The sequence below is a fragment of the Phodopus roborovskii genome, unplaced genomic scaffold (genome assembly GCF_943737965.1).
Source record: "Phodopus roborovskii unplaced genomic scaffold, PHOROB, whole genome shotgun sequence".
Lineage (NCBI taxonomy): Eukaryota > Metazoa > Chordata > Mammalia > Rodentia > Cricetidae > Phodopus > Phodopus roborovskii.
Genome location: NW_026126408.1, coordinates 3,301,596 through 3,327,852, shown reverse-complemented (window position 1 = coordinate 3,327,852; position 26,257 = coordinate 3,301,596). Strand labels below are relative to the sequence as shown.

The window sequence follows — 26,257 nt, the reverse complement described above, 5'->3', positions numbered from 1 at the left end:
ACTTTAAAAGAAGAGACAAACCTTGATGAAAATAGAGTTGTCAAATTTATTTTCATTAGGCTGCCATTTTATGGAGAGTTCTTAAGATTTGTATTTCCTGACACACAAGCTAGCAGTCACAGCTCGGTTACTATAAATACTGCCGCTTGGACACAGCATCATCATGTTGGAGGTGAGACTATAGACGTTATTACTGCCATCCTATTCCGTCTACATGGAATCAGAAGGTTCTGAACAGCTGGTTGGGAAGGTAGCCAAGGTGCAGGAAAGATGTCTGTGCTTCCTTTTCAAGGGCGGCCAACTCCTGAACGGTAGGTGCCAGGATATCCACATGGCCTTTATAGTTTCCACCTGCACCACACACACAAATCATAAAGCAATGTAAATGACACGCTTAAAGATTCGTCAGGAAGACTTGGGGCTCAATTCTATCACATCAAATACTGTTTCTAGCATTAAAAACTTACACCGATGAAGTTATCTACAGTACATTTAGCTTTGTAAATCAAGAATTTCAATATAAATTAGTATTCAAGCTTCACTAACAGTTGCCTCAATACCCACACCACCATTCTCTTGGTTTGCAAACCATTATTGTATTCTGTATCAGAAACATTCAGAAACAGTCTGGGCAAAGAAAACACTAAACAAGGTTGCCTCTTACATTAAAGACTTCTGATTCTTAAAAGTCACCTACAATATTCATTTCCTAATACTGCATTAAAAGTTCAAGTACTCGATATGAATACTTCAAGATTATCAGCTAAACTACTATCCCTCATCACATACAGATCACATAATAAAATGCTGCAAACCAAGTAATAATAAAACGCTGGAGAATAATTAACATGCTAATAATACACTATTAGCATTATGGAACAAAAACTTGGTCTTCATAAACTAACAAGTTTAGGTTGGTGTAGTAGTGTGTGTCTATAATCCCAGCACTGAGAAGGCTGAGGCAGGAGGTTTCTGGCCAGCCTGGACTATGAAACATTGGGTGCAGAGCTGGGAGGGAGGCAGGTGGGACAGTTCATCAAGACATCTGAAAGCTTACCACCAGCAGCCCTCTTTTGCCCATATGTAACTTTCCCATCAAACTCATCCACTGGGACCTTTATATCTGGTTCAACCTGGGAAATGGTGCAGTTCAGGTGCTCTTCTATCTCGGAAAGCAGCTAAGAAAGAATGAGAAAAGTATAATATTTGAAATCAAAATTTCATTTTGATAGACTTTCACTGTGGCAGCATTAAATAAGATTAGGCCAGCCTGGATGCTTGAACAAATAGAAGCTAGATCTCTGGAAGGAGTTCCCAAATCACAACTTACAAACAAAATCATTAGCCAATCACAAACAGATCAAAGTAGAGATGTACTTTTTCTAGATGAATGCAGTCCGTTTGTCAAGGACTCACCTGCATTTCATTGTACCAGATGGTACAGCCACCATCTTCCTTTAATCTCGTGTTATAGCATCCTTTCCCACGGTTGCTGCACACATGATACCAAACCTACAGCAAAGGGAGAAAAAGCATAAATATGTATAGAGATAGAGAGAAACTATATATGTTGCTCTAAATTTCTAAGTTTTTAACATTTTACTTTCTTAAAACACTAAAAAAAAAAAAAAAAATAGGATAATGTATTTTCATTCAATGGCCATTACTTGGTGGCTCATTGAACAGATCTAATTTACTCTGAAAATAATACAAAAGGATGTGAGTTGCAGAAAGAAATTCTTAAACCAAACAAATTCATTAAATGATATATTAACCTAATGTTCAAAGGGATATGTGCATCCAGGTATGGTGGCACATGCCTATAAACCCAGTACTCAGGCTAAGGCAAGGAGGATTCAATTTGAGGTCTGCCTGGGCTGCAAAAAGGCAGACGTGGGGTAGGGAAGAGATAAATAGTGGAGAAGGCTATATTAAAATTAATATTTTAAATAGTATTTAAATCCAAGAAAAATAAAACACATGGGGAAGTGTGTACTTGAACGACCTTCTAAAAGTTCTGTAAATATATATATATATGCATATATCTCTGTGTCACCCTCAAAGTGCCCTATGCCATCATACTACAGTGTTTAGTTTTTGTTGAAAAGCTGTGTTAGAGCTCTTAGGAATATTTGCATTTTGCTTTTTCTGTTGTAAATCATATGCTATTATTTGTCTAGTCAATCAATACAGAGGGAAGAAATGCCATAAATGTTCATTCACTTACTTCCCTTTGTGACCGATTCCAATTTCAGTAGGAAATTCAAACTGCTTTTACTTCCCAATCAAAACCACAACTCACAACGACGTTAACAGAGTACTGGGAAGATTACCTTTTCTTTTTCTGTTGCCACCAGGGAAATGGCCAGGCCCATCCTGTAAGATTTCAAAGCCTATGTTAGACCTTAGTTCTGAAACACAGGAGCTCAAAGGGGGTAGAACCTGGGAAGTACCTTTCAGCTCGCCCCACTCTGCCAATTCGGTGCACGTAGTTCTGCTTCTCATCAGGCAGGGTGACGTTTATAACTGCAAGAAAAGGCAGTGGTTAACAGCTGCCACTGTCTGTGAGGTCAGAGGGTAAAGCAGAGTTTCTTCTCACCATATGGGACACCGTGGATGTCAATTCCTCTAGCAGCTACATCTGTGCAAATCAGGAACCTTACGTCTCCTTTCTAAAGGAAACAAGAAAAAAAGGAGCTGTCAGTGAACGCACAAGACATGAAGACAATCTTTCCACTAAGAGAGCTCAACACTACTTTCAGATTAGCTAGCTGTCTGGATATAACCTACTGGACCAAGTCTTGACATTTTACTATCTACAGAAACACAGTATTAATGGTTAGAGTCAACCTTGTTTTTCTTACACCAGTGTTATTAAACCTGGCTTTATCTTTAGTCTTTAGAAATATCTTTGGAAACCCCAAAATATACAATAGAACAGAACATAGAAACTCAGGTGTTATCTTTACTCATATTAAACTAAATCTAGGGGCTGGAAAGATGGCTCAGTGGTTAAGTTCACTGACTGTTCTCTGGTCCCATTCCCATCACCTACATGGCATTAACAACAATCTTTAATGTCAGTTCCCGAGGATTCAACACCCTCTTCTGACTTCTGTGGGCACTCATACATGTGGTGCAGACAAAACACCCATACATTAAAAAAAAAAAAAAAAAACTCAAAATCTCAAAAACAAAGTCCAGACGACAAGATACATTACCCCAAAGTTACACTTCTGATAACAACAGACAAATCCCAGAGAAGGAATAGGGAATGAGCCTCTGGTGTTTACAAAGGCAATACAAAGCAGCTTTGGATGCCTCTGTGCAGAGGAAACAAGATTGGGAGGTGAGAACACACTGAACTGACCTGTGGTCTCATTTAATCCCCAAATGGCAGTGTACTTGGTGAGTGAAGCCAGGAATGTCATGATACACAGAGCATGGAAGCATGAACCAACCTAAGCCCAGCATGTCCCACAGTTTTCCATAGGATGGGTCTCACATCCACCTATCCTTACACGGGAATGGTGAACAGGATGTCAGTGCAAAGGAAGGAAGTGCTGATGTTCAGGTCTACATGGCTGAGGCCTACTAAACACACCAAAAGCTCTGAAAGCCATCAGTATGCAGAAGCACCTGGAAGGGCACACTCCAAACAAGAGCAAACGCTACCAAACTCTAATGACCATCTTCATTTATTAACAAAGTGAATTCTCTGTAAGTATTCGTGACATGGTTTACTAGCCAAACTTCTACAAAATAATCTTCATGAGAAAAGTATGTATATGTACATATGTCAAAGAATAGTTTATTGAGCACACTATTCAGGAGCAGTAGATTAGGTAGTAAGCATAGTGATGTCTGACTATCTAGTGGGAGTGTGAAATATATTATCTGAGTGTCAAAGGTGACTAATACCTAATATAATGAAGATGCACAGGGAAGATGCTTCCAGTCTCTAGGATGAGAACTGCTTCAATGACATTAAGTGGCACAAGAAACACTGTAACAAACCCCTTTAAATAATAAGGAAATGCAGGCAACCAGACATTGTACCTTAAATCTTTCCAAGTTCTGCTTTCTCTCATGAGGCTTCCTGTCACCGTGAAGACACACACATGAGAACTGGTGTCCCTTTTTATCAGGTCCTGATGAAAAGCATATTGAACAACTGACCTTGAAGCAGAATAACAGCACCTGTATATAAAAATCTACACCCCAGCTTGGCACAAATGCAGGCAACAACTTTTCTGTCACAGGCAAAATGCCATTAAAATAAAATCCACGAAAGGCTGGGAAGGTAGCTTAGGTGGCAAATGTAAGCATGGGCAGTGGTGGCATCTTTAACCCCAGCACTGAGTGTGGGGATGAACAGGTGGACCCTTGGAACTCACTGTCTAGCAAGTCTAGCTGAACCACTAGCTACAGATTCTTGGGGAGTGCAAAAAGGTGGAAAGTCATCAAAGAACCCTCTGGCCTCCACAAGCATGTGCACACCCCCACATATACATACACCCCCCTCCCCTAACACACAAAAACCTCTAGAAACATTAACAACGATTTGCTTTTAAGAGAACTTTAAATCCCATCAAATTCCTGTCTCAACTTTCCAAAACGCTGGGCTTATAGGCATGCCCCACCACGCCTAGCTAACTGTGCAACTTTATAAAACAATGTAAGACCCATTGACTAAAGTGGTTTTACCACTTAATATTCTCAACACCAAATGAGAGTACACCAAATGTTGAGCCATGCTCAAAAGCCTTGGCAAAACTTGGGATTTCCATTTTCACTTAGGAATAGTTCTACGTTGATTTACGCATTTAAACATGAAATCATCTAAACATAAAAAATTTGCATTTTAATGTCTATTCTACCTATACAGAAATTCACTGACTTGTATAGACTTTGAATCTAGTTAATTTTAGTGTGGGATGCTTTATTTATTTACAAGGTTTGGGCCATTATAATTTCACTACAGTAGTGACTCTATATTTCTACTAATATTTTTGTTTAAGGTCTACTTCATCCATTACTAGACTTTTGGATTTGTACTTTACCATTAGTGTTTATTAAAATTAAAGTGTCATGACTAACATAATGTACATCTTTCGAACAACAAATTTCCTTGAGTTTTTGGTATGTTCTTTTTAACAGCATATACCTAATTTTCACCTAGAGTAATACTCTATGTGACTTTAGCAGAACACTTCAGCCCACTGACACTTAAATATAGTCAGTATTTTTACAATACTGATCTTATTCTGTGATTTCTAATATGTATATTTTTCCTTCAGGACTAGAGATGGAATTCAGTCTTAACTCATGACCAGGCAAGTTCTACCTCTGAGCTATATCCCCATTTCTTGGGTTTTTGTGATACCATCTATCTCACTATGTAGCTCAAGCTGACCTCAGTGACCTCATGATTCTCTAGGCTCTCCCTCCCAAGTACTGGAATTACAGGTGTGTACCATGATGCCTGGTTTCTTCCTTAGCCTTATTTAAGATTTTTCCCTTGTTCCTCTTTTTCCTACCTACCAGTTTAGAAAACACACATTCTATTATTTTAGCCTTTACTCTTTAAATGTTAGTATTAATCAGTAATCTAGATCTATATCCTTAGAATTCCGTGATTCAGGTTTATTCTAAAGAAGATTGTAGCAATGTGGAAAAGTTCTCACAATTTACCCCAGGGTTTATCCATGAAAATGCACAGGAGAGACACTGATAAATTACAATGTGCCATCACTGCTTTAAACTTCCTCTGTGCACGCATTATGGCTTTTATCAATGTAAGGCTAATAGTCTATGAAATGAGAAAATAAGTGAGAAAAAATTTACCTCCTCCTTGTTGCATAAAGTACTGCTCCAAGTTATCACAGTCAATTTTAGTTCTACAGAAGATAATTGCTTGATCCATCTTGTGTTCCTTGATTGCTCGGACAGCATATTCCCCCTTAAGTATTTTAATAGCTTCAGACCACATCTCTTGATTACCATAGCAACAAGAGAAAAAGCAACAGAATGTCAATCTGAAGCTGTTATGAGTACACATTATCAGGCAGACACATTGGTTAATTCTCCTAAAATTCCCTGCTATACTACAGATAAGGCAGAGTATGAGAGTGAAATACTGAGTTAATTCATTACTTCATTTATTTCTGTAGATGTCTTATATGGTACCTACCTTTAGCTTTCTCTCTCTCTCTCTCTTCCTTTCACCCCTCCACACAAACTCACAACTTTTTAAGAAGAACACAAATGTGCAAACACACTAACACAAAAGCCGCATACACCAAAACTTGGTACTTTACTCTCAAACATTAGTTATAATTGGTCTTGCATTAACTTCCATTCATGCTCAAGGCCTGATTACTGGGTTATCTTAAGCCTTAATGAAATTAGTAAAATCTAAACAGCCTAACATTACTCCACAGAATGAAAACCTGGCTGGAAGCTTCTGAGTCATGGAAGTGCTGCTACCCTGTTACCACTCTGCCAATGCCCACCCAACCTGTGTCTAAATGCTCTCTGGTTGTCTCCAACTATGGTGGAGTCAGGGAAAGCTTTAAAAGGTGACACAGGATACAGTAACAACTGGTACTTACAAAGTGCCCCTCTGACCATGGGTTATCAGTATGTGCTTAACTAGCACTCTGTCTACTTTTCTTCAACAGGGAGAAGTGAATATAGATAATGTTAATCTGGAGTTACACATAAAACTGATTTAAAAGGAAGTCTCATCAGGACTTTCAATCTACCTTTCAAATACATGTCACATGCACATCACAAACCACTCAGTGAACTCCTCTTCTAAGAACCCACCCAAGACATCTGGTGTCAGACACACAGTTTATCGAGTTTATGATCCATCCACTTAGGTTGTAGCACCTTGTATCCTACTGTACCTAAATTTTTAAAATCCTATGGACATGAAACAAATTATCTCATACGCTATCTCCACTGCCTGAGACTAACCAATGGCTACAGTTTCTGTTTGAGACTATGAAGTCTTGCAGACAGACAGTGGTAAGGTTGAACAATATAAATGTGTTTAATGGCCTGAATCACACACTAAAAAAGTCACAATAATCACCAAAAAATAATAAAGAAAGCCAGATTATTCGTCTTTCACCATTATAGCTAATGGCATATGCTTCCACCATCGCTCATCTTTATTTTTCTGCAATTTCAAGGTCAACATAAATCTGTCTCTAGACATATGTTGTTGGTTTTCTATGATCTATAATGTATAATCCAAAAGACTCATGATTCTGAAGTCACAGGACTACTGTCTAAATTCACTGATTGACATTCCTCCTCTAAGCTAAATGGTATTAGCTTGCCCCGTTTCTCAATTTCTTATTGCTTTTATTTTTCCATTCTAACTTTGTAGGCCCGATCTCATATTTTTCAGGAGAATAGTTGAAGTAGAAATTCAACAGAACAAATGAATCACTTCCAAGCTCTTTAACACACTCATTAATTTTTTCAGCTTACCTGGACTGTTAGCACCGGGTCTTGTATTATCTTTTGCATGCACATCATCAGTCTGTCGAAAGTGAGAGATAAAAAAGGAATGGGGACGTGAAGGAGTGATTAAGAGCAGGTGTCATGTTAGTCAAAGGAAGAAACCTATCTGTCTTTAGATGGAATTTCAAGCACAGCTTTATAATCTGTACACAAAACCATTTTTCAGATTCAGAAAAGTCCTTCAATAAAACTAAGGAAATTAAGTATAAATAAAAATGTGGCTTTTAGTCTACTGCATACTTAAAACATGCACATCTTTTATTACATAAAAGCAAATGCAGTAACAGTGGGGAAAAGGACAAGATGGGCAAGTGAAATGGGCTTTTATGAAAAAAGGGCACATCAAAAGGGCACAACATGGCTCCTATTGAAATGTTACTAAAATGGAAGTTTCTGCATCTGAAATTTGACATAGGTAATCTTATTTGCAAAATTGTATCAAAGAAGCTAATCACAAAGAGAAAAGTAAAAGATGAAATTTGCCATTTAGTTGGTACCTCTTACATGGCCAAGCTTTCACAGTCAACACACAGCTTCATGCTAGGCTTTGGTGCAAAGGCTCAGGCTTTGAGCGCCACTGAGAGCCCGAGGAGAGCAGCTCGCCACACAAATGTTCACACTGCACATTACTTACTCACTGCACATTACTTACTCGAATGTGGTTCTTCCCCAGCCGTTCCCAAAGCTTGTCAGTTTTAGGATTGACAGGGACAACAACATGGTGCACAGTATCTGGAACAGAGTCTTCCCCTTTCAAATCTACCCATGTGGGAAAATGCATTATCTTCTCAGATAGCTTCTTTACATCGAAAGAATGCAAAGTGGCAGAGCAAACAATCACCTAGAGACAGGAGGACTCGGTTTAGATCAACTTTTATAACAATCAGCACTCCATCACATTCATTTTAAAAATTTCTTTTGAGAATCATACTAATAACGAATGATGTGAGAACAAAGTATAGTAACCAGGGAATCTAAAACACATCTAATAGCAGCTGACTCCATGTAATATCTACTAACAGTGTGACATGGGCATGCTGTCAATCCCCCTCACTGTCACATAGAAACCATGCTTGTTTGTTTTTGTTTTGTTTTGTTTTTTTTTAAATCAAAGGTCACACATTATTGTTCATTCACTTTCTTGAACAGTCCCTCTCTTTTCAAATGCTTCCTATGGAAGGATGAGAAAAGGAAGGGTAATGCTTTAAAAAAACAACCATTACAAAGGTGACTGTCAATAGCTGAAGCTGCTTCCCCTTTGCACAGGCACATCTATCTAGACTGTGAAGTCCTCAGTGCTCTGCAGAAAGAACTTAGTCAGTGACGACTAAGATACTGCCTTTATTTCTATAAGCAGCTTTTAAGACTGTCATCTGTGTGTACTACTCAGTAACTAGATGATAACAAAGAAAATGTTTTATACAGTGAACTTAATCAAAACTCTTTGTTCCTGCAACAGTAAGTAACAGTGTTTACAGACATTTTTGAGCTGCTTTAGTCATTTGATACCTGAAGTCTTTTCCCATCAGAAGTAATCTGAGGAATCTGACCATGCATCCTGTTGATAAAGTCAGAATAACCTTGAGAGAGAAGCCCATCCTGCAGAAGAAAAATTTTTAATCAGTATTAAAATCTTCTAAGCTTTAAATTTAAAATATAAGATTAAAACAAACAAACAAACATATATACATACATATACCCGTATTTACACAATAATTATCTGCTGGATATTAAAGACAACTTATAAATTCAACTTTAGGTTCCTTGTGACTACAGTATGAAAAAGGTATAAACCCAAACCATACTCCAATATTCTAAAATTAATACAATAGCTTATGCACATGTCATTAAGATAATGACTTCAATTTGAAAACTGAAAACACTTCAGTGCTGGAAAGTTAACCAAATCATCTTGAGAACAATTTGGAAGAGTATTCAAAAGCCTCAAACACATTTATGTTCTTCCAGATGGTCCACATTTTGCATCTGACATAAAAGAAATAATTTGTTGAATAAAAAATAATGTATGTACAAACAGCTATTAGGAATAAAAAAGCAAACTACCTATGGAACTAGCTGGAGAGAAATTAAACAAACCATGAAGTATCCATATATGACATCATTAAATATCCTTCAAAGAGTAACTACAAATAATGATATGAACTATTTGTGATACGATTTTTTAAATAAAGATTTGCTTAAACTTCCAAAGGTTGATTTCAATTCCCTATAATAAGTCAGTGCCAGGACCCCTATTGGATCTCTAAATTCAGATGCTCAAGTCCTTAGTGTAAAGCTACCCATATTCTCCATCTACTTTAAAGCACACTTAGATTTCTCATATGTACCTGCAATGTAAATGCCATGTAAATAGCTGTTGCACTGTATTATTTAAGCAAAATCACAAAAGTCTGCATGTCAATTTTATATGGGATTTTTTCAATTTTTTTTTACTCAAGCTTGATTTAATATGCACATACAAAAACTTAACTGTATGTATATCAACATACAGTGTATGAAAATGTGGTTAACTGTGATATTTAGATAATAGGACCATGGCTGAATTGTATTTTTCTTCATTTTATAACCCTTATATGAAAAAAACATAAGCATACTCTAAAGAAAACATGAACACATTTCAACATACAGCTTCGTCCAGCACCAAGAATCTGACTTGAGACAAGTTGAGCTTGCCTGTTGATACCAAATCATCTAATCTTCCCGGCGTACCAACGACGATATCAACCTGAAAAGTCAAAAGCAACACTGAAGGCAAACTGAAAAATTACTATCATTTTCTACTTACAACAAACACGAGAATACTGAAATAGTGACAGTCAATACAGTGGATATATAATATTATACATCACATTTGTATTATATTAACTTCATTTGAAGTAAACGTAACTTTAGCAAGTGATTTTGGACAGCTTTAACTTTTATACATAGTCTAATATATAAAATTTGAATTTTACAAGAACAAACATGAATGTACATGAATTCTAAAATTAAACAAGAACTCTAATCCCAGCTCCACCATTATCCCACTGTGAGACCACGAACAATATCATCTAGTTTTGATAATGAAGAGAAAGAAGACACACAGAACACTGGACGTCTGTATGTGCACTGGACGTCGGTATGTGCTGAATGCTCCCCATGTCATTAAAATTGAGAGTCACTATGGTGATTGGTCAGGAAATAATTATAAGGTTTGTCAGTAAGCATAGTGAATAGACACAATGCGACATGTCTTCCAGGTTTCATTTCTGTGACATAATCATCATCCCTCCTATTTTAAGGGAGGACACTACAGTGTAGACAATTACTACAGTGACAGCACTGGGTATACCACTAGCAAGTGCCCACACCGAGGTTCAAACTGAGTCTACACAAAAGATGGAGAGGTGGCTCAGGTCAAGAGCACTTCTGTCTATAACTTAGTTCCCCTGGAGAGAATGCCTTCTTCTCACTTCCACAGGTGGGAGCAGCACTGGGAAATGTGGGATGGAAGGCAGAAGAGAGCACAGCGACTCCTTTACCAACAGAAGAGAACTGAATTCTGCCAAGGAAACAATGAACTAATACTGCCTTTCCTCTGCCACTGGCTTCAGTGAGTATCTTGAGTACATTTTTATGATTCCTTGCTCTTAATATACTCTGTCAAGTCAAATTCACAGTTCATTTAATATCAAATTTAGTTTGACAGGGATGGAACTGAAAGGAACCTGACTGAGCATAAGATGGTCTAGATTTCACATTTAGATATTAAGGAAAGGAAATAAAAGAGAAATTTGTAAGAAGTTCATTTCACAAACATAAAAAAGAATTTTATGGAGTCCTAGACAACGGGGAGCAGAGTCTTGGCTTTGCTCAACACACTGGCACATCTGAGCAGCCTCTAAGACTTCCTCAAGTGTGTCTGAATTCAAACCATCTCAGTATCCCTCATCATTTCCCTCTCCACACTTTACTCAACATTGCTTGCTTTTTCAATCAAAAAATGAATAAATAAATGAATATGTCAACATCAAGTGGTGGTGGCACATGGCTTTAATCTCAGCATAGGCATGCAAATTTCTGTGAGTTTGAGGCCAGCTTAGTCTACAAACAAACCAAATTAAAAAAAAAAAAAAATGCCAGCCAATAAATACAGAAACAATAAAAAGTGACTTTTAATTAGAAAAGCCTAGAAGGAAATTCCCAGGGAAGCAAATCATAAACAAAACATGGTGGAATTTCAGATGGAGAATTTAAAAAGGACTACTTTCCAACTTCTGGGTAAAAAGGTGCGCCCACAAGATATCTTCCAGCAAAGCCTCTTTTGGTCTTGTGCTCATTTTAGCCTCATTTGACTTTTCATAGACAAAACAGAATTTGTTCCCAAATTAAAAGCACAACTTACCCCATTATCCAAAACAGAGAGTTGATCCCGAGCTGCAACACCTCCGATGATGAGAAGCTCCCTGAAATGAACAGCAGGATGATAAAGGAGAAAGATTAAAGTCTGTACCATCCATTAAAGGTGGAAGAGATCTCTGACAGAGAGCCACAATAGAGTGAGTACAGAGAGGTGGGAGCAGAGCACTTCATCCCCAAAGCCAGAGACAGCGCTGAGGAGACTGAGCTTCCAGTGAGGGCATCAGCCCTTATCTACACAGCCTGCCCCACCTAAGCTCTTTAAAACCAGATTTCCATCTTTTAAAATACATTTATTTGTACTATAGAGTAGAGCTGGAAAAATGGCTGGAAATCAGAGTAATAAAGGTCGCTTTTAGGAAGGATAGTCAGAAACTGAAAATAAAAGACTTGTATTTAGTGTTACTTATAGCTTGTTAAAAAGACAAAATATTATCTCATTAAAAAAAAGATTTATAAGCCAGGTGGTGGTAGTGGATATCTCTAACCCTGGCACTTGAGTGGCAGAGGCAGGCAGACCTCTGTGAGTTCAAGGCCAGCCCAGTCTACAAAGTAAGTTCTAGGTCAGCCTAGAACTTAAACAGAGAAGCACTGTCTTAAAAAACAAACAAACAAAAAATCATGTGCATGAGTGTTTTGCCAACATGCATGCATATATGTGCACCACATACATGTCTGCTGCCCGTGGAAAGGTGTGAGATCTCCTGGAACTTGAGTTACAGATCATTGTAAGGCACCATGTGGGTGCTAGAAATTGAACCTGGGTCCTCTGGAAGAGTAGCCAGTGTTCTTTATTAGTGATCTATGTCTCTAGACACTGAATTCTTCCTTTTTGAAACAGGGTCTCATTATATAGCCAAACTCACTGTGTAGGGCAGATAGGTTAGTTTCAAATAGGCACTAAAACTTCAAAGTAAGGCACCGGCTTATTTGTATTAAGTACCAAATTAGCAATATATAATCCATAATTTTACCAACTTTATCAATGAACTGTTTTTTACCATCCATCTTCCCTTATAGCCTTTGTCTAAGCACATTAATTTTTACAGATAAAAACAGTAACAAATCAAGCCACACAGGCATTTTATCCATTTCCAAAACTACTCCTCTAAAGGTCTCAGACTCTGAGAAAGAACTGTCATCAGCTCCATGGGAAGTTCTTTTCCTAAAAGCTGAAAACGTTTCCCACATTGTTTTCTTATCTCTCTCCCCTCCACACTACCCCACAATCCTACAACGAGTTCTGTGAAAGCCAGAGCCCAGCCTAGATCTTAGGCATAGACTTTACAACACAGGGTTCTTAATATCTGCCAAATGAGTAATGTGTCAATCCAGTAAACAAAATTAAGGATTATTTGGCCTAGTGTAATTTACAACTAAATCAGTGTGCTTAACTTGTAAATAAGGCCACTATTACCACCAGAACCAGAGTTCCTAGAATTAAGAAAGTAGTAGTAATCACCTAACATTTTGAATATACTGAAAATCACCTGAATGTATATTTCCAAACAGTGAACTTTATTGCCAAAATTGCTCCAATTAAAAGCAAAGTAACAAAAACTATGTGTGAAATCAATCGTCTACATATAGGATTTGGCTTTTCACAAATGAAAAGGGATTCCTAGCTGAATGTGGTGGTTCACACCTGCAATCTTAGTACTCAGGAGGCAGGAGAATGGTGAGTTTGAAGCCAGTTTGATTAGATAGCAAGATCCAATCTCACAAAAGAAATGAAGGAACAAAGAGTTTCCTTCCATGCAATACTCATGAGACCACCTCTGCAGGGGTCTTGCAGTCACTATCAGGTTAGGAACCCTGACATCCTACACTGAGCTGTACATTTTCTAAGCACTGAAGAGATGAAATCAATTTAACACTGAATGAAATCAACCTCTCCCCAAAGGAAGAAAGTTTGGTAACACTATTACTACAGAGTTATAGTGTTTTATGTAGCATACCAATATCCCCTCTTGTTTAACTTTAGAACACTTAAAACTTAAAGACAATAAGCATTTGAGCTCAAGGAAAGCTTACCGTAACTTAGGGTTATCAATATACTTCTTAAACTGCTTGACGTTGTTCAAGGTTTGCTCAGCTAGCTCCCTGGAGGGTTCCACAATGAGAGCTTTTGGAGCATTAGGGAGAAATTTTGTTTGTGATACCTGTGCATTACCTTAAGAGAACAGGGAAGACCACAGGTCACATAAGTCACACCCGAAAATACCATCTGTTCCAGTATTAAATTTTAAGTGATAATTGTAAAATATGGGGAGACAATCCAACAAAATAAAGCTAAAATTCCTAAAATAACTTGAGATTTTTTTTTTAAAAGTCTAATTGGGGTGAGAACAATTGATTGATATTCTTGTTAAAAAAAATAACCCACTTTCTTGTGACAAACCAGAAAATGTACTTTAAGTGGGTGAACTATACCAGGCACTAATACAGGAAATGGGTAAACTTTCAAGCCATGACTGCTTGGATATAAATTCAGTCCTACCACTTATCTTGGGCAAGTGACTTCAAATCCTTTCTTCTGGCACCCTGTAAGATGTGAAGGGTGCTACCCCAGAGGGCTGTGTGAAGGTTAAACAATCTGCGGAAAGAACTTAGCACGCTGCTATGGTACTTCACAAGCACAGAAGTCAAGCCTATCACTGCCATCAAGACTGAGATAGCCCAAATGCCTTAACAGACACAAAACATTTCATCAATTAACTTTGGAAACAGAATTTTACTAATCTCTTATAAAGTTTGATTCAACCAGAGCAGGAAGCAAGTGGGACTCACTAAGAGGAGCCCTTCCCACTCGGGTTCTCTAGAAACTCTCACCCTCTCAGGTTCAGTAAGTACCTGTGTGTTGCGACTTGACGATGTAACTATCTGGGGCCTTGGCAAGACCAACAAAACCATCTTTTGGTGGAAACTTAAATTCTTCTTCACCAAAGTTAAATTTCAACTCAGCATTCTGTCATTGAATTAAAAGGGGAAAAAAAAAGTTTTAACCTAATGACAAACTGCCCAGTACAATAGAATGAAAATCAAACAGTTTAGATCACAGAAAACCTCTAATTACCTTCAAAACACAGGCGGGGAAGAGGGCTTGGTTTTTTATATGTGCTGGTATTTCAAATGCAAGACCAAGGTCTTTTCCTTTAAAACAAATAAACAAAAGCAGAATAATTAAAATAAAGAATTTCCACATACACAATAAAATCTACCAACCTGCCTTGCTTTCTCATGTTCTCTAGAACCCACTGATAAGGGTGCGCTGCCTAGAGCCAGCCTATCCACAGTTTGACTTCACTAACTGTCCCCTCTTCCTGTCTACATGTCTAATTACTACTCCCTTTCTACAAGACCTCTGCCTCTTCATAGTTCACAGATACTCCTACATCAGACACCAAATCCTCCCTTGAACCCACAGCTCCTTCTATTTTACTTGCATTTTCCTTCTCACTTATGAAGGAAAATCCCTGATGTTCTTTTTAGGAAATTCTTCCTTCTGTTTATCCCATTGTCTACATGTCACTCCTGTCTCTCTTGATAATACTTTCAGAAGTACTGAGCACAAGCTGTTTCTCCCTCCGCTGTGAAACTGTCTCCCTTTGGGGAGCCGATTCCATGCACCCAGTTCTCTCCTCTTCTTCCTCTCTGCTAGATTCTCCTCAGGTAACCAGCTTTTAGCCACAGGGGACCAGGCTTTGGAACTTCACTATTATTTATGTACTTTTACTCTATCGATGACTTCAATACACTTCCCACCTCCTAGTCTGTTTTCAACACAACTGGTCCATCCTGGTGGAGACATGCCATCCCTCTGTTCAGAACCACAGAGGGTTTCCAACTTACTCAGAACAAAAAGCAAAGTCTGCACTACAGCCTACCTCACTGAGCTAACATCTCTCCCTCCAGCTCAGGCACCTGACATGGATGCCACCTCACTGTTGCTAAGGCAGTACAGATACTTCCACCCCAGAACCTTCTCTTTGTTCTTCTCTCTTCCTGAAATGTTCTTCAGGTCTCAGCCCAACCCCACCCAACTGACTCCTTGTAAAGGTCATCAGCACAGCCTTCTCTGAGCTAGCTATGGAAAAGCACATATCCTCACACAGAAATGTATTCCCTTGCCTTGCTTTCCTTCTTCTCACCTAATGTTCTACTTGTAAATACTGGGTGTCTGCCTCTCCTCATCAGCATGAAAGCACCAGAGTTGCCCTTCGTCTGTTCCACCTTCTACTGTAGTTTTATCACTGACTAGTATACATGGCACATTGCAGATACTCAACAAAATAAATATCTACTGAAATGAAAGGTAAATAGAGGACTGAAGAAGAGAGTAAGAGAATCAGAACCAAGAATTACAATTTTTTTTCCTGATAAGATCCAGAGCACCTACCATTCTTAGAGAACTTCACATGCCCTTTATCAATATCTAAGTAGCAGCCAATTGTATCGTGCATAGTGAATTCCTGAAATCCCAGAAAGTGAAATGTCATTATCAGAAAGCAAGATCTGAAACGAGGTTAACAAATCACAGACAGTAGCATCAAAAGCAAATACACTGGTGTTCCAAAAGAATTTCTCTAAATGGTATGGAAGGTCTCAAAACGGGGCATGGTGGGTCACTTTTGTAATCCAGCATGGAGGAGGCTGAGGCAGAAGGATCACCAGGCACCTAGGTTACAGATAAGATTTTATCTTAGGAAAGTAAACCATCAAAAACTTGTCAGAGCATACATCACAACCAATAGTAGATATATGTAACAGGCTTCTCAGAATCAACATGACATTAAGGAATACTGCCATGGATTTAGGGTCAGAGAACTATATTTAAAGACTTCATAACCAAAACTAAGAAATGAGAATAACATAGACATAAGTTCCAAAGTCAGAATGAGATAAAAAAAGACAATATACTTTGGAGGGGCTAATAAAATTTTAAGCACTATTTATTTATTTAGTCTTAAATCAATTGCTTTTCCCAGTCCAAACCCGAACTACCTTTGGAAATTGCTTTGAGAAGCATCTACACATTCTCAGTCACATAAGTGATTAAGAATGCAAGAAGACTTCCAAAGATGACTGAATAAACAGCATCAGAACTTACCTCTCCATAATTATCGAACTGTTTATTATGAGATTTCTTTCCTGTTCCACCGAAGCCAAATCCAAACTTGTCAGTACCTAGATTTTAAAGGTAGTTTACTAGAGGTCTAAACTTAACCAGGAGAATTAAAAGCCCCATGAAAGAAGTGATTTTACTCATTCAGTCTGAGAGCCCATAGCAGGTAAATCTCCCTAGATTCCTGAGCCTTGCATCATCTGGGAGTATTTTCAGCCACTGCAGAATATGCAATGCCACAGATACAAAGTGACAGTGCCACACTCTTGGCTTTGGTCACTAACAAACTCAGTCATCTGAAATGTCTTTGCAGTATTGGATGTTTCAAGCATGCTAAGTTTAGCCTGATCTTCATTCTTAATCTTATTCTCCAATTCCACACCAACCAGAACATGGAGTGGGGGTGCTAATTGGAAGCAAGCAGTAACCTACTTCAAGTCTTTTCTGGAACTGGGTGATGCACAAATAAATATTTTTATGGCCATGAAATTAAACTCTAGGACACTGAAGTCTATCAGTTTGTCTCCCAATTAATAAAATGTTAACAATCTATAAATTTAAAACAGTTCAGTTACTATAGAAACACTTACCTAGGTCTAAGGAGGCCTGCATGGTAGACCACCCGACTCTGCAAAGCCCTTGGTCATGACAGGATACCTCATAGTAGTGTTTCCCTGTAAGGGTAAAATTCCATGAGATTTACACAAATTAAATGCATATGACCCACTTACCAACTCTTACTGCTTCTGTGTTACATTTGTAAGTGACAGAAGAGCTGTGAGTCTGCTGTGCAGATCTTTGCTTTAAAGCACCTACGGGAAATTCACGTACTGACAGTTTAGACTAAGGGAAATTCACATACTGACAGTCTCGACTCTTAAAGCAGTCATGAACACTGGTCCAATCAATACCTTTCAGCAGTCCTCTGGTCGCTCTGCACCCATGCCATTCCTTCACTTCTCTGCTCTGACAACACAGGCCATCCGACCCAATTGCTAAATGTGAGAAAAACATACAGAAGTGTACAAACTGTCCATTATGAAATAAAAACCAGTCAACCTCATCAATAACAGCTTCACTTGACAGAATGTTCCAGAGTTTACAATCCTAGATGACAGTTGTGCTTCCTCTTTATCCCTGATGTGCTGGTCACTAGGTTCTATACTGTCACCGTTAGGACAAGAACTCAAACAATGAATCCAGAAAAGATGGGCACAAACCCTAAAGTAATCACCTCATGGCCAACACATGTGTTTAGACAGCCATTCTCCAGTGCTGTGACAAGAGGACTAAGGGATGCCATGACACCCACTCATCAGTTTTCTGGCTATTTAGTAAGAAGCATAGAAATAACCAGTGTGCACTATTTGGGTAATATTAGGAGCTCTAAGAGATGAGGTTTTTTTTTTTTTACGTCACACACCAGTGTCACACATATGCTTATTATTATCATTATTATTATTATTACTATTTATTTTGGTTTTTAGAAATAGGGTTTCTCTGTAATGTTTTGGAGCCAGTCCTGGAACTACCTATGTAGACCAGGCTGGCCTCGAACTCACAGAGATCCGCCTGCCTCTGCCTGCCGAGTGCTGGGATTAAAGGCATGCGCCACCAATGTCCAGCCAGACATATGCTTATTAAATAAAGACCTGGCTTTTGTCTATACTGAAAAGAAACTACCTTTTGCCCCATTCGTGTTTCCAAGTCATATTCTGTACCTCGTAAAGAACAAAGTTGTAAAATACCACATTTCTTCAAACATCTTACCTCATTTTTCAAAAGTTTTAAATTCTTACTCATGTGATGAGTATTATGAACCTTTGTATAAGGGTCTCTGGTGAGTTGCCTGCAATCCCAGCACTTGGGAGACAGAGGCAGGAGAATAGAGAGTTCAACAGGGGATCAAAGAGAAAGTTGGTAGATGGATACATGTAATTAGAACACACGTCTGCACAAATGGGAATCCCAGTGAATCCTACTAGTTTATACAATTAATGTGTTAATTAAAACAATAATAAATTCAAACATTCTATCTTTTATAAATTCTAAGTCTTCTATTTGGACTAGAAAAGTTTTTCTTCTACTAAATTATATATGCCTAATTTTACATACATATCTACACTTACATTTTCATATACATATACATATATATACATATATATACATATATATAATTTAAATCTCAAGTACATGTGGAATATATTTCTAGTTATGATATATAGAAGCCAATTTTTTGTTGCTCCAGATGGATCATCAATGATGCCAGCATCTTTTACTGCATAAATCTCCCCTTCCCCAGTGAAATACAATATTACAACACTACATTTTTTGTGCACATTAATTTGTCATACACTAGGGTTTATTTCCATCATATTCTACTGTCTCCTAGTTCAGCACTATACTGTTTACCTTTAATGACTATATCCTAATCTATGGCAATTAAATCACACACAACACTTTTTCATAATTTGCTTGGTATTTACATGTATTTTTTTTTAAGTTTCTGAACTATTTATGAGTAGAAAAATTTATCTACTTACCAAAAGCAGACCCTCTGTCATACGGGTTCATCTGCCATTTGTTGAGCACTAAAGAAATTAATATAAGAAAAGTGACCCATAACCATATGAAATATATAGGTCTATAAAAAACAGAAAATAGCTTAAATTTTCTATATCAGTGTCTTGATTCAACATGGTTTTGCACATTATTTGTAATACACACTCACACACACATGCACAGCTGTTTTTATTAAAGACAAAACTAACCCTGCAAATCAAAAGGTGCCAATGATAATAACTGGCCCATTTGAGACTAAAATCTAGTCTCCCTCTTGGTTTCAGTGCACTCTGTATAAAGGACACCAATCTTTGTCACTGACAAAGTGAAGTTTAGGTAACAAAGCAACTCAACCTTAAACAAAGGAAATAAATGACCTAATTAGCCAGTCCTTTACTTTAGTTCAAATATGAAATTCTCCCACTTTCATTTTTCTTCCTGTTTTTATGTTTGGTATTTTTCCTTTTATAAACATCTTAATAGGCCATGATGGATAAAAATTACAGTAACTAAAGAGACCCTACATGCAGTTTAGAGCATCTTCCTGTCCAAGGCAGAAATCCTTTCTGGACCATGTCTGATCAAGAGCTATCTATCGAGTTTGAATACTATGAACACAGGAGAACTGTCTTCCTCAGGACTCCCTTGTCAGCTCACTGGAACCACTGGCTAGTCCTAAACGTGTAAAGCATTCCGAGCCTGCTCCCCAGAGCAACCATGTCCTTTCCACATTTCTTTAGTCATCGGTTGTTATCTGCTCCCTTATCCTTCATGTTTATAAATCTAGGTTTGTGTCCCCTCACCAGACATGACTTTTAGACCCATCCTTCTTCTGCTTAGCTATCTCAGAAGCATTCTTGTCTAGCATCATCTCTGATAAATGATGGCATATGGCTATTAAAAATTCTGAGACTATTTTAAAATGGGCCAACAGTATAGTTATACTCATTGTCTTTCACACAATTCATTTGCTAAATTAGTTCATCTTCTCTGACATTATAACTTTCATATCAAAAAGAAGTTGATATACCAAGTTCACTCAACTTTTTAAACTTGCTATGTTTCACAATTCTGTTTTGTAACATAAAACAAGTTACTTCAAAATATATAACACAATTGTTAAAATGTGACAGAAGCAGAGATGAAGAATGAAATTTAGAAACTACGGAAGGATAAAGATTATAACTTAAAGATAAGGAAATGAAGGTGAGATTATTTACAGTAGATAGGATCAAAACCCAGTAAGAGAATCAGCCTGGGGTCTATAGGGAAGACACATCCCACATTGGACAATATGCCAATTCACCCTTAGTCTTAGGCACACACAGTTACATATGGTTAAGAAAACCAAAGAAACAACCAAAGGTAAATTCCAAATGTCAGTATGTTCTCAAAAGAAGCACTATTGGTATTTTAGGATAGACGATTCACTAACTAGGTTGTAAATGTAATTTGTTATCCCTGTTTCCAGGAAACAACACTGCAGATGCATACACAGGCAATAAAATACACACCTTAAATTCAAACTAGCAAAAGAGAAGGACTAATTATGAAAAAGAAAATAGCAATATAACAATTACCTGAAGCACCGGTTTTGATAGTAGTTTTCCCTTTCTTTCCTTCCTGTTGGTCTTTCAGAGTCTCATATACAATCTGGATAACTGGAATACTAAAAGCCTGTCAGAGAGATGTTTTTCTATGTTAATTATTCAGTCAGCTGCTGCTGAGCAATCAGTATGATGGCAAAGGCCATGCATGCACATTAGAAATTATCCAGGGGGCTGCTCCTATTTCATTTACTCAAACCTAAATACCAATCAGATAATCAAGAGTTGACAGACACAAGCCAGCTGATGTCTTGGAACACAGGATGAGGAACTTGAGAATGAACATAAAGGAAAACATGGAAATTTTCATCTACTCAGACTACTTCTCTAGTCTAGGCCAACAGTGACGCCTTTTCTGGATGCAATCTTTTTATTTTAAGAGCGCCCTGAAGTTCCTGCAAACATTACAGAATCCATGTCTCTTTCTGTAGAACCTCTTTAAAACATTCTTAAAATCATGCTCTTTACAAACTTTCATAATTTGCCAACAAGAGAAATATTACCCTGAATGGCTATGCTGGCTAGTTTTATGTCAACTTTAACTGAGCTATAGAAAACTGCCTCTGTAAGATCATGCTGTAAGAAGACCTGTGGGGCATTTTATTAATTAGTGATATAATTAGGGCACAGACCATTGAAGTTGGTGCCACCCCTAGGCTGGTGGTCCTGGGTACTATAAAAAAAGCGCTGTGAGCAAGCCATGAGGAGCAACGTGTAAGTAGTACCCCTCTGAGGCTTCTGCATCAGCACCTGCCTCCAGGTTCTGCCAGGTTTGAGTTCCTGCATTGGCTTCCCTCAATGGACTGTGATTTAGGATATGTGAGCTAAATGAACCCTTTCCTCCCCAAGTTGCTTTTGGTCATGGTGTTTCATCACACCAATAGTAACCCTAATTAAGTCAATGACAAACCATCATTTCTTACATACTGGAGGAGGCTGTTTTAATTATTTCAAAATGTAAGCTGCCCAACTACACAAAACATATACTGTTCAAATACTTTAATATTCAGGTTTTAATACTTACACCAGTTTTTCCACTTCCTGTTTCTGCTGCCTGAATGGGGAAAATTAATTGTAGTTTAAATTGTGAATTAAGAGATCAAACCATGCAGAAATCTTGTAACACTTGACTAGCTAACTTTATGCTACCTTCCACCATTACCTGCAATAAGAACCACCCAAGTCTATTCCCATAGCTTCTGTAGCTTACGCTGATCATAGTATATGTGTTACAAATACTGGTGAATGAATAAAATTAATTTGGTAAAACAATTCCAATTGTAAGTTTCTGAGATATCTTAAAGTGGGTTACATTCAGCCCCAGAACATGCATGCCCCAAACCACCAACCACCTCATTAAACGTAAACCTACCATAAGTACATCACCTCCTCCTAGGATCAACGGGATAGATTCTGCCTGGATATCAGTTGGTAGACTAGGAGAATCAAATTTAAAGAACTGTACTTAGTTATTTGATAAAAATTACTATTCATATTACAATATTTTTGTCCCAAATGCATTTGAGTTCTATATACTTACAGCCAATCCATCTCTTCCACAGCTTGTGCAATTTCAGGCATAACACCCATCTCTGAAAACAAAAAGTCATTGTAATAATCAAACCTATTAATAAATCATATTCTCTTAAAGCCTCTTTCACAGAACTGGGGGGGGGGAGCTTTGAAGTTTGGCTCTTATACTGGACCTTTGTATGGAACTGCTAAGAGTGTTAAGTTTTGGAGACAGATTTGACTTCAATCCAAGGTCTCATTTACAAAGAACAAGACCGTGGGACAAAACTATAAATCTACTTTCTCTGCAGAAAAGGGGACTTGCCATCCCTACTTTGTAGGGGGTATAGGAAAATGAGGTCACATTGTGATACCACTGGCACAGTGCCATTAGCACATGCTAGCCACCAGTGCTTATTTAGCTAAAAATAAAGGAGTTAGAATCTGATAGTTAGGCCCCTAGACCTGAATCTCCAGTGTCACTGGGTGATAATGTAGCAGTTCTATGTTCTGGCTAGTCCAAGACCATCTGAACATCCTCTAGGATATAAGAAAAATGAACAGCCCACATTTTATGGCAGCCATAATCAAAATTCTGTTCAGAAGGCATTGTGTGTCCCAGACTAGAAGAGGTTTTTAATGCCTTTACTATAGAGATTTGACAAATTTCAGGTAATGATCATGCTATTTACCCTGATTTGACTCTTATGAAACATTCAAGGATCAAAGCTTCACCCTGTACCATTTAACTACATACAAATACTGTTTCAATTAAAAAAAAAAAAAAACTTAACGTGTAAGTAAATCAGAAACTCCCACATATAGGAGTAACTTTTGGTTTTGTGCTCCATAGTCTATTATACTCTACTTAACCTTGATATTGAGTCCTTAAGTTCAGATAACCTCTCAGCCACCACTACACTGCACTGCACTGCACAGCACAGCACAGCACACAAGGCAGGTGAAAAGTGTTTTCACAATAACACCACTGCTTTGAGGATGAATTCATTTCTCTAAGTTTGAGAAATAAAATTGTTTTTATTTTAAATATATAAACAAATTCTGATTAACCAATGGGAGGCGTTGGTGTGAGTATAGAAAACCTGAACAATGGGAATTGCCAGGTGAAGATCTGCTATGTTAATTGTCTACTTAAGTAATTTTGCAGATAATCAAAAATGTGACAGTCGGCAGTTCTGTCATTTTATCATTCCTCAAGTGAAACCAGTTATAGTTAGGCAGATTATTTAATGTTCCCTTCCAGAGACAAACTAATTAAGCCCTAAAGATAAACAACTAGACTGACCCGCCTAACAATTATACCCTAGAGTCTATCTAGTCCTAGAATGCAAACTATTGGGGAAAAAAGAGAGCAATGACCCAGGCTCAATGGCTTAGGACACTTGCCACCAAGCCTGAAGACCTGAGTTCAAGCCCCTGGCCCCACATGGTAGAAGAGGGCCAACTCCTGCAAGTTGACTTGAACTTCATCAACTACTACCACCAAAATACAAAGAAAAGAAAGTGATGGTCTTAAGTATGCTACACACAGAATATTGCAAGCTCAAGCTGCTTCCAAGACTTACAAGTAGCAACCAAGGATGGCTTCTGGCAAATTTTAGACAGTTTCTTGCCAGATCCTGGTCATGTGTTTGGGCTATTTTCTACAGATACCTTGTCTTTTAAAAGGTATAACTGTTAAACTTTTTTTTAAGCAATTTCTTTTCTAATTACTTCTATTTTATGTGCATTGGTTTTCTGCCTGCATGTATGTCTATGTGAGGGCGTCTGATCTCTGAGTTACAGACAGTTGTGAACTGCCGTGTGGGTGCTGGGAATTGAAACCAGGTCCTCTAGAAGAGCAGTGGCTGCTCTTAACCTCTGAGCCATCTCTCCAGCCCCAACTGTTAACCTTTTTAAGAGGAAACAGGTACATGCCCAAATTCTTTAATTTTACTTTTGTCCTGAAACTTGAGCATTTTTCCCTAAGATGTGCACCTATAAAACAACAACCTACAACAACTTCCTGACAGATCTCAGGTCTAAAAACTGTGTTAAGTGAGAGAATTCCTCTTAGAAGAGGTGACTTTACAGAAAATGGAAAAGGCAAACAATAGTATAATGTCATTTAACTTTAAGTTAATATGAAAAGACAGCACGTCTAATTTATTAATACACACACACAAATATACATGTACATGAATGTATAATAGAAAAACTGTGGGTGCATAAGCAAAGGTTGATCGAGAAAGTGAGAAACATCAACCGGGGAATGCAATACCCCTTCCAAATCTTGTTTGGTATCAGAAAGCAACTAACTAATCCTGAAAACTTATAGCTAAGTGTGGCCCTGAGGAAAATTCTTTTCCTTTAGCTTTGACATGCAACGTTAACCCTCACAGTGTGATGCTTAACAAATGATTAGATTTATTCTTGGTAGTTTTATTCTTGGAAAGTCTTGTGTGGGGAGGGGGACCCCAAACAGGCCAGTCATCCCCACCCCAAATGTTCGGGTCCCCACGCTAAGTTGTTGCTTGGCCAGGCCAGGACCAGATGTGCCGTGGGTCCCTGCCACGTCAAAGGGGCAGGAGGCCGGGCTCCGCGAGCGCAGACGCCGCGGTCGGGCTGTGGCAGGTGCTGCAAGGCCCAGGCAGAATGGTGGAAGAAAAAGCTGCTGGGCGAATATTCATGGGCAGAGCCCGCGGGGAAAAGCCGGGCCTGAATCGGCCGGCCCTGCCGGACAGCGCGGGTCCCCGGAGGGAGACATCTCTCCGGTCTCCCGTCACCCGAACCACCCCACCGCCACAACAGTACACCCCGCCCGTTCCCCGGAGGACGAGGCGAGCGGCTCACAACCCCTCAGCTTCCCACCACGCACCGGAGAAGGCCGCCATCTTCGCGTACTCCGCCGCCGCTCGCTCGGTTGTTCCCTCCTCCTCTCCCTCCCTGCAGACACACCGCGGCTGTGGCGGCGGGCGCTTCCGGTCCGCGCCCTTCGGTGTTCCCACTCCGAGCGGGGACGGAGATCCAGGACAAAGGTTCCGAGAAAGAAAGGACCCGCCGGGCTGCTCACCCAGTGCTGTTGGACTTTGGTTTCCCCAATAGCCAGGGCTGGTCATTATTAGCCATCTTTAGAGTTATGGTGTGCCCAGCGGAAATAGTGTGTAATTGAGGTGATTTTTTTTTTTCTCGATAAAGAAGCCACGATAGATCCTCAAGGAAGGAGCCAGGCTGCCCTGACAGCAGAACTGGGCCCTCTGACCTCCTTCTCACAAATGGTTTGAGAATGACTTGAGAATGCACTGAATTCATTGCCCAGTCAATCGGGACTAGCGAATGTCTGTCACCAATAGGCCCAATTAACTATTTTTAATAGAAAAACTAGTGGTGCGGGTGTCCTTTCCTTCCTTCAACCGTGTCTAATATAGTTTCATGCGTGACTTCAAGATATTTTAAGTCCCCCTTACTATTCAGAAAGACGGGTCAGTGAAGA

The 26,257-nt window shown here is 38.6% G+C and overlaps 1 protein-coding gene across 1 annotated transcript; it reads right to left on the bottom strand.

Annotated features, from left to right (window-relative positions):
- Positions 1-32: 32 nt before the first annotated feature.
- Ddx1 (DEAD-box helicase 1) lies at positions 33-25,743 on the bottom strand. Its single transcript, XM_051181644.1, has 26 exons — positions 25,643-25,743; positions 22,793-22,844; positions 22,625-22,688; positions 22,277-22,306; positions 21,226-21,322; positions 19,627-19,674; positions 17,995-18,078; positions 17,674-17,757; positions 17,069-17,145; positions 16,358-16,430; positions 15,035-15,111; positions 14,812-14,926; positions 13,993-14,131; positions 11,945-12,005; positions 10,187-10,285; positions 9,049-9,138; positions 8,192-8,380; positions 7,507-7,558; positions 5,848-5,994; positions 4,060-4,151; positions 2,600-2,672; positions 2,454-2,526; positions 2,334-2,376; positions 1,417-1,512; positions 1,058-1,178; positions 33-351 (listed from the first exon to the last, which is right to left on the bottom strand). Exons 1-26 carry the CDS (start codon positions 25,656-25,658, stop codon positions 221-223), a joined length of 2,223 nt encoding a protein of 740 aa, XP_051037601.1. The 5' UTR covers positions 25,659-25,743; the 3' UTR covers positions 33-220.
- Between the last annotated feature and the right edge of the window lie 514 nt (positions 25,744-26,257).